General features: G+C 40.7%; 3 protein-coding genes across 6 annotated transcripts in view; 2 read left to right on the plus strand and 1 right to left on the minus strand.

Moving 5' to 3' along the window:
• The first annotated feature begins 900 nt into the window (after positions 1–900).
• Positions 901–2,202, plus strand: LOC110856512. Of its 2 annotated transcripts, none has more exons than XM_022104995.2 (4): positions 901–1,001; positions 1,077–1,298; positions 1,616–1,828; positions 1,899–2,202. In XM_022104995.2, the coding sequence occupies exons 1-4, from the start codon at positions 996–998 to the stop codon at positions 1,995–1,997; spliced, it is 540 nt and encodes a 179-aa protein (XP_021960687.1). In that variant the 5' UTR covers positions 901–995; the 3' UTR covers positions 1,998–2,202. The 2 variants fall into 2 exon arrangements, with proteins under 2 accessions (XP_021960687.1, XP_021960688.1); XM_022104996.2 differs by having other exon boundaries at positions 910–1,001; positions 1,080–1,298.
• Positions 2,144–17,558, minus strand: part of LOC110856513 — a 52,240-nt gene continuing 36,825 nt past the window's right edge. The window contains exons 24-61 of one of the 2 annotated variants that reach the window (XM_022104997.2): positions 17,379–17,541; positions 17,110–17,298; positions 16,644–17,039; positions 16,354–16,563; positions 16,051–16,290; positions 15,619–15,935; positions 15,338–15,476; positions 14,975–15,262; positions 14,781–14,900; positions 14,008–14,709; positions 13,298–13,944; positions 13,025–13,229; positions 12,898–12,954; positions 12,337–12,828; positions 12,225–12,254; positions 11,935–12,141; positions 11,729–11,862; positions 11,518–11,658; positions 11,336–11,426; positions 10,901–11,242; positions 10,518–10,832; positions 10,212–10,317; positions 9,582–10,123; positions 9,291–9,503; positions 9,082–9,207; positions 8,517–8,968; positions 8,408–8,428; positions 6,059–6,286; positions 5,878–5,983; positions 5,657–5,722; positions 5,450–5,574; positions 4,963–5,113; positions 4,680–4,878; positions 4,482–4,542; positions 4,238–4,394; positions 4,056–4,146; positions 3,902–3,924; positions 2,144–3,686 (exon numbers count right to left, since the gene is read on the minus strand). In XM_022104997.2, the coding sequence (XP_021960689.1) occupies positions 3,643–3,686; positions 3,902–3,924; positions 4,056–4,146; positions 4,238–4,394; positions 4,482–4,542; positions 4,680–4,878; positions 4,963–5,113; positions 5,450–5,574; positions 5,657–5,722; positions 5,878–5,983; positions 6,059–6,286; positions 8,408–8,428; positions 8,517–8,968; positions 9,082–9,207; positions 9,291–9,503; positions 9,582–10,123; positions 10,212–10,317; positions 10,518–10,832; positions 10,901–11,242; positions 11,336–11,426; positions 11,518–11,658; positions 11,729–11,862; positions 11,935–12,141; positions 12,225–12,254; positions 12,337–12,828; positions 12,898–12,954; positions 13,025–13,229; positions 13,298–13,944; positions 14,008–14,709; positions 14,781–14,900; positions 14,975–15,262; positions 15,338–15,476; positions 15,619–15,935; positions 16,051–16,290; positions 16,354–16,563; positions 16,644–17,039; positions 17,110–17,298; positions 17,379–17,541 (8,136 nt within the window). In that variant the 3' untranslated portion in view covers positions 2,144–3,642. Of the gene's footprint in view, positions 3,687–3,876; positions 3,925–4,055; positions 4,147–4,237; positions 4,395–4,481; positions 4,543–4,679; positions 4,879–4,962; positions 5,114–5,449; positions 5,575–5,656; positions 5,723–5,877; positions 5,984–6,058; positions 6,287–8,407; positions 8,429–8,516; positions 8,969–9,081; positions 9,208–9,290; positions 9,504–9,581; positions 10,124–10,211; positions 10,318–10,517; positions 10,833–10,900; positions 11,243–11,335; positions 11,427–11,517; positions 11,659–11,728; positions 11,863–11,934; positions 12,142–12,224; positions 12,255–12,336; positions 12,829–12,897; positions 12,955–13,024; positions 13,230–13,297; positions 13,945–14,007; positions 14,710–14,780; positions 14,901–14,974; positions 15,263–15,337; positions 15,477–15,618; positions 15,936–16,050; positions 16,291–16,353; positions 16,564–16,643; positions 17,040–17,109; positions 17,299–17,378; positions 17,542–17,558 lie in introns of both variants that reach the window. The other variant, XM_035857171.1, reaches the window with a different exon arrangement.
• LOC110856511 lies at positions 6,352–8,406 on the plus strand. 2 transcript variants are annotated; one of them, XM_022104994.2, is made up of 5 exons: positions 6,352–6,529; positions 6,590–6,701; positions 6,767–7,149; positions 7,224–7,535; positions 7,632–8,406. In XM_022104994.2, the coding sequence occupies exons 1-5, from the start codon at positions 6,497–6,499 to the stop codon at positions 8,331–8,333; spliced, it is 1,542 nt and encodes a 513-aa protein (XP_021960686.1). In that variant the 5' UTR covers positions 6,352–6,496; the 3' UTR covers positions 8,334–8,406. The 2 variants fall into 2 exon arrangements, with proteins under 2 accessions (XP_021960686.1, XP_021960685.1); XM_022104993.2 differs by having other exon boundaries at positions 6,354–6,529; positions 7,224–7,553.

The following is a 17,558-nucleotide window of genomic DNA, read 5'->3' on the forward strand; positions in this document are numbered from 1 at the left end:
TAGTGTCAATCGATCACAAATATAATTAGTATGAAATTTGCAAATGGAACTATCTGCCAATGCGCAGGTTTGGCGGAGATATTTGCATAAAAAGAGGAGAAAACGCACCAAAAGGCTGGCATATTTTTCATTTTCCAAATTTCCTGCGCATTTTTTCTGCTTTGGATGCAAATATCTCCGCCAAACCTGCGCATTGGCAGATAGTTCCATTTGCAAATTTCATGCTAATTATATTTGTGATCGATTGACACTAGTTTGGTCCAAATCTGTGAGCATACGTTGGAAGACCTCCATTGTAAGTGACGGCATGACATTAACTTAATTAATTATCTCAGAAGATGGATCATATTTTATTTCAGGAGAGAAGAGTTTTTTGAGATTTTTTATGTATGTACAAAAAGTTTTTCAACAATCAGCACTTGCTTCCTTTTGTTATAAACTGTGTATATAAATACTCTAAATGTTGTTATTATCAATTTTTATTCAAAAGTATTACAAGTATTATGAAAAATACGAGTGTCAATTCATTACGCCAGGACAAATTAACGACCTGTAATGTAAAATATTATGTTATTTTATAAGTAATAAATGATACGGTGTTTAAATTTAGCAAAATGTATAGCAAATTCATGAATCATTTTCAATTTTGGGTCTAATAACTCGGCATTAAAAAGTCCAAATGTAACATTTTTCAGTTATAATTACGGATTAAGGATTAGGTTGATGCGCATTGACTATATCACAGTTACAGATAATCCTGCTAAAATATTAGTCTGGTATCATGTGACATACTTAATATGTATAATTTTGTAAATATTACAAGAGTGCAGCATGACAATTTACTCAGATTAATTGACATTCCAAAGGTCAATACAACAAATATTTATTTATTGCCCAAATATGAGGGAATAAAACGAGTCAACTTTTGCAAATTTTTTGTAGTTGCATTTTGACCTGCATTGATTTACATACAAGGCAAAGCATCACTGCAAAAAATGGGGGTAAAAATATATTTATCACAAAAATCAGTAATCATATTTATCAAATCATAAGTAAAAAATACTGCTTATCGTTAGAAGAAGAATGATAAGCACCGAAAGCGACCTGCCCCCTCACCCCCGTCGTCAGGACTAGAGCCATCCTTACATCCCACGCCTGGAACTGCAACTGTGGTCAAAAGTGTGACCTACTGTAACGACTTTGAATTCATCCCAGGTCACGGCACTCTTGCAAATAAGGGTCCACTCCAAAATGTGAAAGCTAATTTTAATGGGAAGGCCAGCTTTCCAGACACGCCAGTAAAAAAGAAATCTAACTTTTATTAGCCCGAGTTAGGAGTCAGGGCTTATATACCCATCACGGTTGCCTGTCTGTCTATCTATCATTCACCCTCGCAAAACTTATCCAATCGTCTTGAAATTTTGCACACGCAATTTTGCACGTGCATTTAGGAATCAAGTTTGAAGACGAGAAAAATTTGTCGAAAAATATGAAAGTTGTAGTCCTGGCATAACCCACCTTAATTATTGATAACAACCTGACTCGGGCTAAATAAGGATACACTGTGGGTTTAATTGATACATACAAACACATTTCACATGTCGCAAATTTTTAGCCTCAACAAATGGCGACACCTCAACCGCAACCCCCACCAATGAAACGATTCTGTCCTACGGGTGGTGGTTCCTACTGTTCAAATTCTTGCAATTGTAGTCGCAACAAGGAAACATTCTTCGCTGCAGGACGAGGACCAGGATTTGGGAACGGGATTTTCAACACGGGTGCACCCGTGCAAACTAGTAGTGCTTTCGCTTCCGGTGAAAGCAAGGTGAGACTGTGGTTCAACAGATTGATAAGAAGTTATCATTCTGATTCATACACGCTAAAAATTCTTTCAGACTCAACATCCCATCGTGCATGCGAATCAACCCGATCCCAAATCTGAGAATGATGAAGGATGGATAAGCTACATTTGGTCATTTTTCTCGTCTTCATAAACCAAAACCAAAACGGACTACATCAAAAAAGATGAGAATAATAGATCACAAATTCATGCTTATTAAAATTTTTAGGATGGATTTGGTATTTTTCTCCTCTTCCTAAAAACATATCGCATCAAAAATAACAATACTTCAACCACAAATTCATCATTATCAAAATTTTTATTGTTTGTAATAAATAAACTCATTTGATTTCATCTCATTTTTTCGTGTACAATTAACAAGTGTTGCGTTCTATTTTTATAACAACAACTCTACGTACCTACTTTTACCACGCGTCACAAACACTACAAATGTATGTAAATTGACAGTCAACAGTACAGATAAAAAGGTCAATATTAGTTAATTGATACGTACGTACGCATGTCATGATGTCTCTTCTTTCCTACTAAAAAATGAAACACAGGCAACAAAGTCATTGTCATCGACGGCATTAAAATTCTATGATGGTCCTTTTCTATTCTATAATTCTATAAAATTAACTTATCCACTAATTTAGGCACAATGGAATGGATTGGTTTTCATTGCATTTTTTCCTGGTCTCATCGCATCTCTCTTATCTGACATATTCATCACAAAATGGACTTAAAAATTAGTATTTAAACATGTCCCCTACATACATTGGATAAGTATACAGTACACGTTAAGCTTATCAGTTTAATTAATTGCGTCGTCGTGATGTTGTGATTTTTAAATTAAGTAATTAACTCGTACAAAAATACAAAAAAGAATATAATTTTAAGCTTAACATTTTGAAACTGTTTCGTTCACATGCTTGATTTCTGAAAGAAAATCAGATGCGATTCTCCATCAGACAGTTGAGCAACTCTTTCATACTATCCTTTCATCAGGAATGTTAATTATTTAACGGTATTAATAAATAAATAAGGCATAATAATTATAATAATATATAACGGCTCTGTTAGTTAATTAGTTAATTAATTAGTTACCTACTTTTTACATAATATCAAACTTTCGCACAACCATTCTAATAATAAAACAACCATTCAAAATCATGCATTTATGTATAACTTAACTATTTAAATGGCAACCCAGAGCTCTTTTACATACGGAATAATTAACTCTAATTAACTAATGAATGGTTAGTGTTGTTGAAATGTTAGAATTCGAATAAGTGTAAAGTACATGTAGAGATCCCCAAATATATGTTTACTTATCTAACAGTTAACCATCCCACGAGTAAATAGTTAGCTAATATTTATCTAATATGTATTTATCTATGAACAAGAGAACAGGTAAATATTGCAGCTATTTATGTATGTAAATTGATTGTGAACATATCAATAAATAAATACGGATAATTAAATTTAAAAGTGAAACCCCAACGTGTAATGACAACAATGGTCTGGAAAATTTACTAATTCCTTAAGTAAAGATTGGATACTTTTGAAAACAAGGAGGGAAATCGGTACTATTTTTATGTATGTATCTTCTATAATAAATGTGGCAATTTGGCAGAATAATAACAATAAAATAATACACTAATACAGCATATTATATAGCATTCGTTAAATTAATAATTAATAAACGTAAAGATAATTTGCATTGAAACTGAAGTATGAAATTGGACTGGACACTTGACTTTTGAAGCAGGTTGATTTTGATTGGACGCTCATGTAAATTACTGAACATCACTATCGCTCGTTGTGTCGTTTCCGTTCTTCTCTGAAATTTGGAAAGAAGGAAAACAGTAAATAAAACAGTATTTGAAATTTTGTGCATTTTAAATAAATAAAAAATAAAATAAGCGAAACATTTATGAAATGTTTTATGAATAAATATAGATTTTGAATGATTCGTGCAAAGGCAAGATTTCAAAAGGTTTCGCATAAAAGAAAGAGAGAAAGTGATTTACTCAGTGAGCTAACAGTCCTCCTCACCTTTTTTCCCCTGGTAAGCATGCCTGCAATTCATATGAAAAAAAATGCTTTAATATGCATGTATTTATTAATTAAAGCTTAATCTCAATTCATTAATGGGACGGACATTGTCGGATTTTTATTAATTAAGCAAAATATTTATGCATGTACAAACCTGCGAAGTCTGTCATAAAGGTCGTCTTTATTTCCGTAAAGACTGGCGTTGGATCTGGCTAAACTATTTAACTGGCCGTTGCCGAATCCTTCTGCAATTTCATGGAAAACATTTCATTAAACCGTATCACCTCTGATTTACTACAGATCATTAAACATAAATAATCCCCTGTATGTATATACCTTTCATATAAGTTTCATTATAAAAATTGGGCATATCCCAGCCATCCTCTTCGTCGTCGTAATAATGAGCATACGTCGAATGATGGGAGGGCGCTATACTTTCCGCGTACGGAGCTGCACTTGGTGCTCCGTAGTAAAAATTGACTTGGGATCCACCCTAATGAGTGAACAAGAACATGACCAATTTTATTACAACATCCACACACCCTCCTGATTTATGCAACGACTTGTGTAACCGACTTACCGTGGGATCAGGGATTGTGGAGGCAGCAAGCAATTTCTTGGGTTCCTTTCTCTTCGTAGATCTAAGAAAGCATACATTTTTAATCAATCATACGGTAAGAAGCTTAGTTTACGTAATCTCTTCCTTCATCTCCCATGCATGCAAATGTACATACACATTTGCATGCGAGGTTTATGTGAAGATAAGCCGTGCACATACCTGACACAAATCATCCATATGAGGAGGAACAAGAGAATGATGACGAACACGATGGACGCAATGCCACCCGCAATATAAGCAAAGTCAGACTTTTCCATGCACCGCTTTCCAACAAAACTGCCGGAACAGGTGCAAAAGGGTTGGCCCTTTTTATCCTTACTGCATTTCCCTTCGTTATGACAAAAGCCTTCGCAGAGGTCTGGAGAACATTTAATTATTCATAGTTAGCATGACATTTTTCCAAGAATACGTAGCAAAAAAATCGTGTCAGTTAAGTAAGTACCGAAACAAAGGTCTCCAGTTCCGTTAAATCCAGGCTTACATTCGCATCGGAAGTCATGAGTCTCCGGGACATGGACGCAGAAAGCGTTCGTGTCGCAATGTGTCTCAGCTCCGTTGACGTTGCAAGGGTTTGAGCAGTCTTCGTACTTGGTCTGTAAAAAAGGAGAAAGCATTTCGTTTTATTGTCAAGGAAGGAAGGAAGGAAGACTCGATCTCCGGAGAAATGGGATTAACACTTTTCCCCGTATATGTCGCAACATATACTTATATCATCAACGTGATTGATGGACGGGAAAGTAGGTATTCCGCTTGATTTCCTCGGATGAAAAGAACTCGTTAAGAATTAGAGAATTTATCGCGCTTCCAGTTCAGAACTCGCTTTCAAAAATGGAGGCTCACGTAGAAAATGGGACTTTTTTTCTTAAAATTGTATTGTCAGGAGAGGTGAATGAATGAATTGGGGATAAAGATGTGTGTGTCATTATTACCGATCCAGTATGTTTGGTCGATGTGTCGGCTGGGCAAGCGATACAGATTGTCTGTTGCTCTTCAGGTTGGTAAGTTCCACGTTCGCAGTGGACGCATCTATTGTCCGTGGTGTTGAGGTAGGAACCTTAATTTTAAAGGGGTTAAAAGTAATGTTAAGGGAGTGATGCGTATTTAATATCAATTAATGCGATGATGTATGTATGTACCTGGTCGACAAATTGGTAGCGTGCAATCATCCACATTAGTGGCTCCGGTGGATTGAGTCGTTCGTTCTGAAAACATTTTAACGCATTTAGAAATGTGAGTTTCGACATATCGTTTACTGTGTTTTTTTCGTGAGAATGGAAGTCTACAGTCGTAAACAATGCACTCGATGTTTAGTGAATGCATGTCCAACAAAAATCCGAAGTCGTGGTTGTGACCTTACCGTGGGGACAACTGACACATGCAGGGTGAATTCCTTGCGTTCTGTATGTACCTCGTGGGCAGGGGACACAAACCCCTTCCGAGCTGAGTTGTTGACCATTTGAACACTAAAAATACGGCAAGAAGTCATAATTCGAAATTTATTGTGTCGCGCTTATCCTATTTAGTTACACCAAACTAACCTCATCTCTGCATTCAAGCTCGCTAACGGCATCCGTAGTTCGAGTAGTTTTTCCAAGACCGCACAGTCTGCATGTGAATTGGCCCTCGTCAGGTTGGTATTGTCCGTAACCACAGCTCTTGCAGAGTTCGGACGATTCATCAAAGTATTTTCCAGCCGAGCATCTCTCTTTGCACTCCTTGGGTGATTTCGCCCCAAGGATTTTGGTAACGCCAGCCTTGCCAGCAATCTGCATTAAAAATTCATTATAATAATATCAACTATCTATATAATATAATATAAATAGATAGAAGCGCTATCATCCTGCCCCCTGTAATGTACTGGGAAACCCGCCGATCTCGTTTTTTATTTCTCATTTTCGTTTTATCACTGATAAAAATTATCAGTCAGTCAGTCGGTTGTGCAATAATATATATTTGTGATAAAAAAGTTTGACAATATGGATAAGCCAGAGCAGGGTGACAGTGATCAGGTAAGACTTATAATCTACTTTAATTGTTGTTAGTGAGTAACAAAATGTTTTGTTTTATAGGAAAATACAATTCCGATGAAACGTGTCAGAATTTTAGTTGATGTGCCCGTGTCAAAAGCTAAATTTAATTTAATGACCTGCAATTCTCAAGGAGAACATGTTGAACTAAATGGTGAGTTTAATGCTTATAAAAACTTTTATTTATGCAACATAATAATTATGTTGTATTTTTTGTAGTTTTGCAAATTGTAGAAGAACCGTCACCTTCAACCTCATCCAAAATAGTGCAAGTGGACTCGAATCACTCGATCCTCAAAGCAGTGTTGCAAGGGATGGTAGAAAATAGTGGATATGAGGGGAGCATAAAAAGTTTCTGGGGTTCGGATGAGCAGAAGAACTTGGCGAACGGTTGGGCTGCTCACGTCAAGAAATCCAAAAATGATACGGATAAGTTCACTCCCCTCGAAGTATTTTATAACAAGGAAAAGGTTGCGATGCAATTGGTGGATGGGTTGCTACAAGTGGTGAAAATGCAAAAAGTTGGGACTGACTGGAAATTCAGTGGGTGGGCGCATCGGTCACAAAAATGTAGCATGACTTCTTGTATTGTTGGTTGTCTGGTAAATGAGTACATGTTCACTTATAAGTAAGATTATTAATTATCATGAAACAAGACTTATTTATTAATTAATAGGTTGGGAAATATTGCCAAACTCACGCCCCGAAAGAGGTTCTTTTACTTCAAGATATGCGAGCTACCCCTCTTGTACTGGCTTTATTAAACCCCACACCTACAAGAAATCCCTATACTGAAAGTGAGATCAGAAAGAAGCTGGCTGGATGCGGGATTAAGAAGACGTGGGGCAACAAAGAAGTTGAAGGGGGTGGTGAAATACGCCATGATAGTATCCAGCTCTACAATTACGTTGTACAGAAGCGAATCAGCAAAGAGGAAACATTTTTCAGGATACTAGGACGCTGGCCGTATCAGGACGAGAACAACAAAGTGCGTGATTCTGCATTTGTACGTACTTTAGCTATACATAATTAATTAATGCAATCATTATTATTATCAAAATCTATATCATTTCGATAATTGCAGTTGGCTGTATCACTGCTGGTGATGATCAAAGGAGGTGTAACTCTGCTAAACTCTCGAATACTATTCCGTGGTGCTGACCTGAACTGGGTGAAGTCGTTTTTGAATCAGAATGGGGTGCTGTTCGAGAAAGGAGGTCAAGTTGACGAATCTGCCAGCTCCACTCCTCCAGGCGTTTCAAAAAAAGTCAACCGTTCTCTGCCTTATGTATACCTTGGACGTAATGATAGGGGTCAATTTTACGTAGGAGTTCAAATTCAAATCAACTTAAAAGGATCTGGGAATAAATCAATATACCATGATCAAGCAAAGGCGGAAACAGGGATGGATTCATTTACAGAGGACGAAGACATGGCTATTTTTCAAAGTCCTATCCCCGAGTTACTGGAAGACGTCAAGGATGGCACCAAAAGGAGCCAATTCAGCCCAGAAGAAGAAGAAGAATTTTGCAAAATGGAGGTCGCTGCAAATAAATATGAAACTCTTGCCCACTCTGCATTAAAGATTGGAGAAATGGTCACTCAGACCTACAAAGAGGTTCCAGTGAAGGGAATTCCAAAACAGATGAATCATTATGAAGGTGCTATTAATATTGGTGATCTCAAATCTTTGTATGCTTTCTTTTTTGAATCTAATCTGGTCATGAGTGATGTTAGTCAGTTAGAGAAAGGTGTTGATGGAAAAGTTGTTATTAATTTCGTTTAGTTGTTTTCACGTTTGTCGTGTTCTTGTATTTTTTAAATGAATTGAATAAACAAGGAAAGTTTTGATAACCATACCTTGGGACAGGCTTTGCATTCCTGAAAAAATGTCACGTAAAATAAAATATTTATCAACCTGCTCAGTATAGTGGACCATCACTTAGAAAAAAGAGTGATAAGTAATTACCAATTGGCCAACTTCACTCTGGTATGTCCCAATCTGACAAACTTGGCAGGAAGAGTTGTTCGAAGTGTAGAATGTTCCGGCCGAGCAAGGGACGCAATCCGCTCCAACGACGACATGTCCCGGAGCGCATGCATAGTCAGACTTCAAATCTAGCGAGGTCGGGTCAGCCGCCGTGTTTGGTAAAACATCGCGGACATTAAACGCATCATTTTCTAGGATGAGGCTCTGAAGTAATTTGTGAATGTGGGATCTCTCATTCGTGTTCACATTCGTGACGGGGTCGCTTTGAGCAGGGAAGCTGATGTGCACATCGTACAAGTCTTCATTGTCAACCTGTCGTTTCGTCAGAGTTCGGAGAGATCTCGCTTGGGATTTCTTGTCACATAAGACCCCAATGTTCAAGTCTTGACAGTCTGCTCCATCCTTGGTTTTGGTGGCACAGAATCGCCAGTCTGGAAAGGTATTAGATGTCATGTATTTGTGGTTTAAACTATATCCAAGTTAAATTTCGTAACGAATTTGCCAATAATTTGACGGAAATAATAATAAAAGTACAATTTCTCACCTTGGTTAAGTTTTGCAATAGCCAATTTAATCCTTTCACGGAGAACGCCTTGTCCAGCTTCGTTGCAAAGGCCGGCACTTGGGAATTGGAGTTTAATCTTGAAAACTCGTTGGGCCGGTCGTGACGCTAAAAACATCATAAATAAATAAAAAATATTACAAAAACGCTGAAAAACACAGTAATTTCGCAATGAGACAAGTCAAACGTACATGTGCAAGATGGGTAAACAAGTGGTCGTTCAATATCTTGACTTGGATGCCAGAATCCTTCAGCCCCACAAGCGTAGAACTTTGGTACAGACTGGGAGAACTTGAGTCCAGAGGAACAACTAATTTCACAAGCCTTGAAATGACCTCCTGGGCCCCACCCGTTGCATTGGGAGTTGCCACCGTCTGGGTCTTGCAGAGCGGGGCAAAATTCGGCTAAAATAACGATAAAAGAAATTAATTAATATGTAAGTGAGATATGACTCCTACAATTAATTATGCTTTTATGTGTACCTAAAACGTAGACCTTGAATCGACACAACGCATTATTTCCGGCTTGATCATAAGCAACATAAGCAATGTCATAATTTCCCCATAAAAGCGTCTGCCCAGGTCGGAAGCCTTGTTTCTCCACGACTCTGACGACCCCCACGTTGTCGGTGAAGACGGGTTCGTCCCACGTCACGGTGGCAGATCCGTTTCTCGTAATGACCCACATACTTCCCGGACAATGCGTGACTGCTGGTGGGATCTTATCCATGTTGGTGACATCACATCGGCTCCCAGTCATTCCCGGGGGACAGACTCGGTCTCCACAGGAGGACGGGACGATGCGCTCAACTCCACCTGAAATCTTGTCGTAACCGTTCCATGGGAGAATAAGGCCTTGATAAATGACCGGCTCCGTGCGGCATCCTCGGACTTGCTTCTGAATTTCTTTGGTGTGGTCCAACGGCCTGTTCCAAACTTGAACTCGGCTCAGACTCCCAATAAAACCAGAGTCCAGCAAGGCACGACCACTTTCAGAGGCTGGTGCACCCAAGGAAATCCATCCGCTGGAATGGCACATCAATTTCAATTTAGTTTACCCATTTTCGACTTAACCTAAATACATAGGCATAAAAAAACTAGGGTAAAACCTACAATTCGGGTATGTCCTTTCCTCTCCCGTATCCTTCACTTCGTCCAGCAATGAGCCCATCAGTTGCCAGTTGGAGGGATGCATTTTTCTTGTCGTACATTAATGCAACTATGTAAAAATTAGAAGAAAATTATAGCATCATATTCATAAAACGAAGGCATGATTCGTGGGTTCGATTTGCAGTGCAAACGTTGAAACGCATCCGTTTTGTACGGGCCGTAGGAATTTTCCTAGATTTCTCTGCCCCGTTTTTCGAAAAAAAAACAGAAATCGAACCCACTGCATGATTCTTATTTAATTGTATGTACCATGATGCCATTGGCCATCGTTGACTGGGGCATAATCCTGGAATGGTAGATACACTTCAGCCTCGTCTTGGAATAAGGACACGAGCATTCCTGCGCTGTGGGCTTGGATGGCGAGTCTTCGTTCCCGAGTGGAAATTGGGGATCGGACCACGTAATAGTTGAGGAACGTTCCGGTGTCATCGTTGTGCGTGAATTTAATCCAAAGACCGAGCGAAAATCCGGCAAATTCCTTGTTGATTTGGAACGGAATCATTTGCTGAGCAGAGCCAGTACCCTCTTCATCCGTGAAAGCGAGATCATAGTCGACTTGGATGGCTAAAAAATGATGCAAAAAATTAGTTAATTACTTATTTGCAATTTTAATGAATTTTGCGGTTATCTACTTTTGCGACAATCCTCTCCAGTCACGTTGTATTGGCATTTGCAGTAGAAACCGTCGCTCAAATCGACACATGTGGCCGTCGGTGGGCAGGAGTTTGACTTGCAGTGAGGAATACTCTTATCGCAGTTCTTTCCCGTGTAACCCTCGGGACAGATGCACTTGTATCCTGAACCCTTATCGATGCACGTCGCACCATTCTGACAGACACCCTCGGCACATGCATCGAATTCGAATTGACACCCAATTCCGGTGTAGTCCGCTGGACACGTGCAGTTCAAGCCGGAACCGTAATCTTTGCAACTGCCGGAATTCATGCAAGGTTCTCCGATGCAGCGGTCAGGAGCTGAAGATTAAATAAGGATTTTAGAACATTTTTCATAATCAAATAGTTTGCAACATTTTTCATAATAAGATATTGAATTTTCGGGTTTCATACCAGTTTCACACTGCTTTCCATCAGTTCCAGATGGGCATACGCAGAAGTAGTCTTGGAACAAGTTGATACATTCGGCATCGTTCTGGCATGGCTGTGAATTGAGGTGATTAAAGAGATTGATTTTAAAGTATTTATTTGAATTTTGGGTTACTATTTTGCACACTAAATTTACTACTACTCACGTCAGAATCACAGAATGGCACGTCCGTTTCGCAAAGTTTGCCGGTCCAGCCAGGAACGCATTTGCAAGTGAATCCATTGACCCCGTCGACACAGACGCCTCCGTTAAGACAAGGTTCGCTCTCGCATTCGTCAATGTTCGTCTAGATTGAATATATAAATTTAGTAATTATTATTTGCTAGAGAAGATAAGCACTCGTCTAACTAACTAACCTCGCAGTGCTCTCCGACATATCCTGGCTTGCACTTGCACTCGTATTTGTTATCGAGGTCAACGCACGCTTCAGTGCCTTCCCCTTCGCAAGGATTGCTGAGACATTCATCAATTGCTGCTTCACATTGTAGACCTGAAAAACATACATAATTACGTTAAACCATCGATACATTTAAATAAGTTATTTGGGGATTTAAAAATTTACCAACAAATCCTGGTCGGCAGAGACACTCGAATCCGTTAACCTTGTCGGAGCACGTTCCACCGTTTTGACACGGCTCATTTGCACAATCATCGACCCGATGTTGACAATTCTTTCCGGTATATTCGGCTTCACAGACGCACCGGTAGTCACCAACTTCATCGACGCATTCGCCTTTGTTGAGGCAAGGATTGTTCATGCACTCGTTAACTGGGAGAAAAATAAATAAATATTTTAGTTTGAGCAAAAGAATCTACATTATCAAGGATAATTTAATTTTTAGATCGACTCACTATTGATATCGCACGAATCTCCCTTCCAACCTGTGAAATACATATGTAAAATTCAGTTAAGAAATATTCGTGTAATGTTTAATTGAAACGTTAGTTTTCCAATTTTCCATACCAGGATCACAAACGCATTCAAACTCAAAGAGACGATCCACACAGAGCCCATGCATGCAAGGCGACGTTCCGCAAAGATCAACCTTGATTTCACACCGCTTTCCGCTAAACCCTCTAGGACAAGTGCAGCTAAAGTCATTGACCAAATCGGTACAGTTGGCGTTGAGGAGACAGGGGAGCTCGGCACAGTCGTCAATGTTAACGTCGCACAGGGGACCCTCCCACCCGGCACTACACTCGCAGCGGAAACGGCCCTGTTGAAGGGGAATGCACTTGGCATTGTTTTCACATGGGTTTCCATTGGAAGTGCAAGGATCGATTGTGACGTCGCAATTTGTTCCGGTGTAACCATTCTTGCAGAGGCAGGTGTGATTTCCAATTCCAGGTTCGGTTTTACACATGGCTTGTTCAGGGCACGTGTCGTTGCGACAGTTGGATGATTGGTCTTGACAATTCACGCCGGAATAACCCATGGCGCAGACGCAGCGGTATCCTGTAAATGTTTTTGTTGAGTTTAGTGTTAATTTTATATACAAGTTTGTAATTATGTAAATTATGTTACCTTGCGGTTCATCGACACAAGTGGCTGAATTGTAACAAGGCTGAGAAGCGCATTCATCTAAAGCAAGGAATTTCATGAATTACTTAACTCACTAAAAAATGCACCAAGATTAAATTGTTGTCTTTACCGATATCACGTTCACATTGACGTCCCGTGAATCCAGCCGGGCAGACGCAGGTAGGTCCATGATTTTGAGGGAGACAAAGACCACCGTTGTTACAGTAGGTGTCCGGGCACTGGATATTCTTACATTCCTCTTTACTCTTTCCTCCCACCTTCGCCGTGGACATTTCTTGCGGGCACTCGCTGCATTTCACTTGGCCTTCTTTGCTCTACAAGCACACAAAAAATGCATCAGTAAATATTTTCTGGCAATAAATACTCATATTTAGCAATTTACCTGATAATAGCCAAGCGGACACGGCGCGCAAGGAGATAATCCGGTCGGTGAGTACGTTCCTGGTTGACACTTGGCCCGACAATTCTCCGGTGTTGAAGCCGCTGGCTGGTACGTGAACATATTCGGGGGACAAGAAGTACACTCTTTGAACCCGTCTGGAGGTGGAGTTCCGGTGTACGAGTGACGCTGGCATTCCAAACAGGGCACAAGTCCGGTCGGAGAGTAGGTTCCATACCCGCAAACGGGAACACATTCATCCACTCCCTTGGACCCTACTTCACGAGTGTACGTTCCAGCCGGACATCTGATGCAGGACCCTTGTCTCGCACGGCTTTGGTAATATCCTCTCGCACACGGTTCGCAGCGACTTTCGTCATTCACGTCCAACGTGTAAGTGCCCGCGGGACAGTGAAGACATCGTGGGACAGAGTTCGTCTCCATGTTCAAAACTTCGCCAGTTCCGCAAGCAAACCCGCGAGTAATTTGAGAAGTCAGGGCACGAAGTGGTGGGCACTGATTCGACACGGATGACACGTTCAAGAGTGGTTCCAAAACGGCGGAAGCGTATGGCACGGACAAGTCAAAGATCAAGTTCAGAGTGGAACCGCAAAGGTCGTAAAGTTGGGTTTGTTTCACGGTTGGGGTGACTGGAATCAAAGTACATTGTTAAATTTGATGTTTGTATTTTTATGAATATGTGAACAACGTACCTTCCAGCGTGTAAGTGAACTTGACCACGTTTTCCTCCAAAAGAGTAGCCTGCGTGTTGACGAAGGACACGTTCATGTTCACATTGACCGCGGAACATCTCTGGGACAGAATGGTGTTGAGATTGCCTTGTCCTCTGCGGAGGAATTCGGTATATTGGGGCAGACAGCTCGTCGGCACGGCACCGTTGGCTCGGTATTTGATGTCGGACGCGACCTGATAACGAGCCATTTCCGTGTCCTCAGAAACGCAGTCGGGCACCACGCGAGATGGGAACCATTTCTTGGATTTTTCCCGACAAGAGAACGTCTTCATGGGTTGACCATCAGTAAAACGGAATCCCTGCTTGCAGGTGGCCAAGCATTGAAGGTTACCGTCTTGTCCGGGGACACAGTTCAAGTTTCCATGCGCGGGGGGTGAAAGTTCCCAATCGACGCAGGGTGTTGGTTGGACGGATACTTGGAAGTTACAAGAAGCCTGATTTCCATGCTTGTCGGATGCGACGACGGTCACATTCTCAAATCCACCGACGGGAATTATTGCACTTTCTGGAATAAAATCTAAAGTGACGGAACCGGATTGGTCAAATGTTTCAATTCTTCGCCTCGTCTCGTTGAAGTAGACTTGGTAGCTGGCCTTCTTATCCAACAGTTCGACAACGTAGCTCTGTGGACAACTGAGTTGTGGTGGAGTGTCGTCTGGGACTGTAATAGATAAAATATTGATTAATTGTTTATAATTAAATTTCCGAAAAAAATTGGGAATTTATTCTTACCGGTAATGTTGATGTGACAAATGGCAACGTTTCCATCAAAATCAAAGGCCAAGTATTCAACCAGAATATCTTCAAAGACGTGGAGTGGCATTTTGAATCCGGTCGGTCGGATTTCCATTCCTGTTGTAAAATATTTAGAAAATAATTAGTCTGTCCTGACATGAAATGAAATTAGAATTGGAATCCACACGTACGTGCAATCATTCCGCTGTTATCGGTGGCAATTGGTTCTGGGAAGTTGACCGGTTCCAAGCCGTTGATCCCCTTCTGCACCACGATGGACTGGTCGGGACAGTTTTCAAAGACGGGAGGCTCGTTATCAACGCAGACTGGGTAACCAGAATCCCATCCTAGAAGATTTGGCTCTTCGGTCTCCTCTTCACACCCGAGCAGTTCGAACTTGAGACATGGGTTTTCCAAGTAGTTGACCACGCCGAGGATGACGTATTGAGCAGAGACCGATTGCGGCAGGGTGATCATGGCTGGTGGAAAAAAAGTACATAGTTTGTCAAGATTAGTTTTTCCAATCAGGTAAGAATTAATTCAAGGAAATTTACCCAATTCTCCATAATTTCCGGGATCTCGTGTCGTCAAGTTAAAGTTGGGGAAATACACGACAAAGTTTTCAGACTCTTGTTGCTTGTAAAAGAATCGGATTTCCGTTGGTCGTCCGACAACGTCGTTCGTGATGACGCCCTACAAACGGAAAATGAGACATTTCACATTTATGCTTCAAAATTTCATTTTTATTTTAATTTCAATTTCAATGAAATGTGAAATTCAATTTCACACTGTTTCGTAGATACATAAATACAAACTAATTTTGATCTGATCTCACCTTAACCAAGATGGCTTTGACGCGGTGCACTTTTCCAAGATCAATCGTCACGTAGGGGAACGCCTCTTGCATGCTGCACCATCCAGTGACAGAGTTGAGCCGGATGAACTTCCCTTCATAATTTGGTCGGTACGTGGTAACATTAATGGCAGAGTCTGGGATGAGTCCGGATGTAATTCCGATCGGCTTGATGACACGGCATTCAGAATTACGCTGGCACGTGATGGGATACGGATTGATTGGAATGTAACCAGGTCGTCCACAATCAAACATCACTTCGCCACCTTGCTCGTACGTCTGAGAAATCTGGACACCATCTAAAATATTGCAAAAATTATGTTAGCAAATTTAATATTCATGTAAAATTAGATTGTTTTTTATTGTAATTTTTTATGGCGCTTGTAAATAGTTGGACATTATTTAAATATTTACCTGGCGGTCGGAGTGGATCCTCACAAACTGGGCCTTCACAACGTAGGTTTCCAAAGTCCCACACTCCATCAGCCTGACACCGGACAATGTTATCGTTTCGGGACGATTGACCAGCCAGCTTGAAGGTTTCTTGGCATCCGAAAAAGAACGAGGATTGGAAAGTGGTTTCAGTAAAGCGACCATATTCCGCTCCAGGCGCCTCGACAGGGAAGCCACAATCGATTTTGGGACATTCGGGGGCTGGAAATATAAACATAAATTGTAATAATTGATATTTAAATGTAAAACAATGTGACTTTTTACCTGCTCCGGACAGCCAATAATCTGGGAATCCTGGTTTTGGATCGTACACGCATTGTCTGAATGGCGCGGTGACTGAGCTTCGAAGCGGTCGACCACCCTCGGAACAAGTGAAAGTCACATTTTCTTGGAATCCGATAAGGATATCTTCATCCGGTCGAATAACGGCGAGCCCTTCGGTCGGTTCATCTTGCAAGGGGACGCATTTCGCAGCTGTGCAAAAAAATAGCAAAATAATTTAGTTGGAATTTCTAGTGGCAATTATGAAATTATGATAATTTATCAAATCTTACGTTGGCAAGCTGGAACGGTTCCATTCCATGTCCCAGTTGAAGTACAAGTCAGTCCATAACTTCCAGCAATAACGTAACCAAAGTTGCATTGGAAGGAGATCTGATCCCCAAAGTGGTGCTTATCCTTGGTGGACAAAAGTACTCCGTTTTCTGGACTTTGAAGAGGTGGGCACATTTTTGGAACGCAAGTTTTATTTAATCGGTACGTGTCGCCGTCCTTCGTTCCCGTTTCTGACCCCTCAATGAAGAAACCAGCAGTTCCGTTCTGACTGTAAAGGTCGTATCCGACGTTACAACCGCAGGAAGAGGATCCCGGGCTGTTGACACATTTTTGGTGACATCCACCATTGTTCGTTCCACATTCGTTGATATCGTTGCACTCCATTCGGGTACAACCTGAAAATTAAAGATTTTTAACGTGTGAACTTAACGATTTCTATATTTATGTATGCAAATAAATTCTAACCCATAAGTTCCAGTTGGAGACAGGGCGAAACGACATAGTTTTGAATAATGAGACGAAGGTAACGAGTTTCAATTGGGATTGGAAGGTTTAAAACGGATAAGCTGGGATCCAAGATTCTGAACTCGACGGCAGAACCGTCAGGGTTAATGTAATCTTTGAAAACGTCGGTAAGGTCGTCCGTGTACTGAACTGCTCGAAAAAATAAATTATGCATAATTAATACATATAGCTCATTTGGATACTGTGCCATATGTATTGACGTTATTTACCCCTGATTCCTGAAGCGTACGCCACACCTCCTCCGATTTTGTGAACGCCTTGAGTTCTAAATCCACGAACAACGGTTGGAGCTTTCAAGTCAATCAAGACCCAGTTATTTCCCTTCGCAAAGTTGGCACCACACCAGCCAGCCGAACTTCCAAGTCGGATAAACTAAGCCACAAAATAGG

The sequence above is a fragment of the Folsomia candida genome, unplaced genomic scaffold (genome assembly GCF_002217175.1).
Source record: "Folsomia candida strain VU population unplaced genomic scaffold, ASM221717v1 Fcan01_Sc016, whole genome shotgun sequence".
NCBI lineage: Eukaryota > Metazoa > Arthropoda > Collembola > Entomobryomorpha > Isotomidae > Folsomia > Folsomia candida.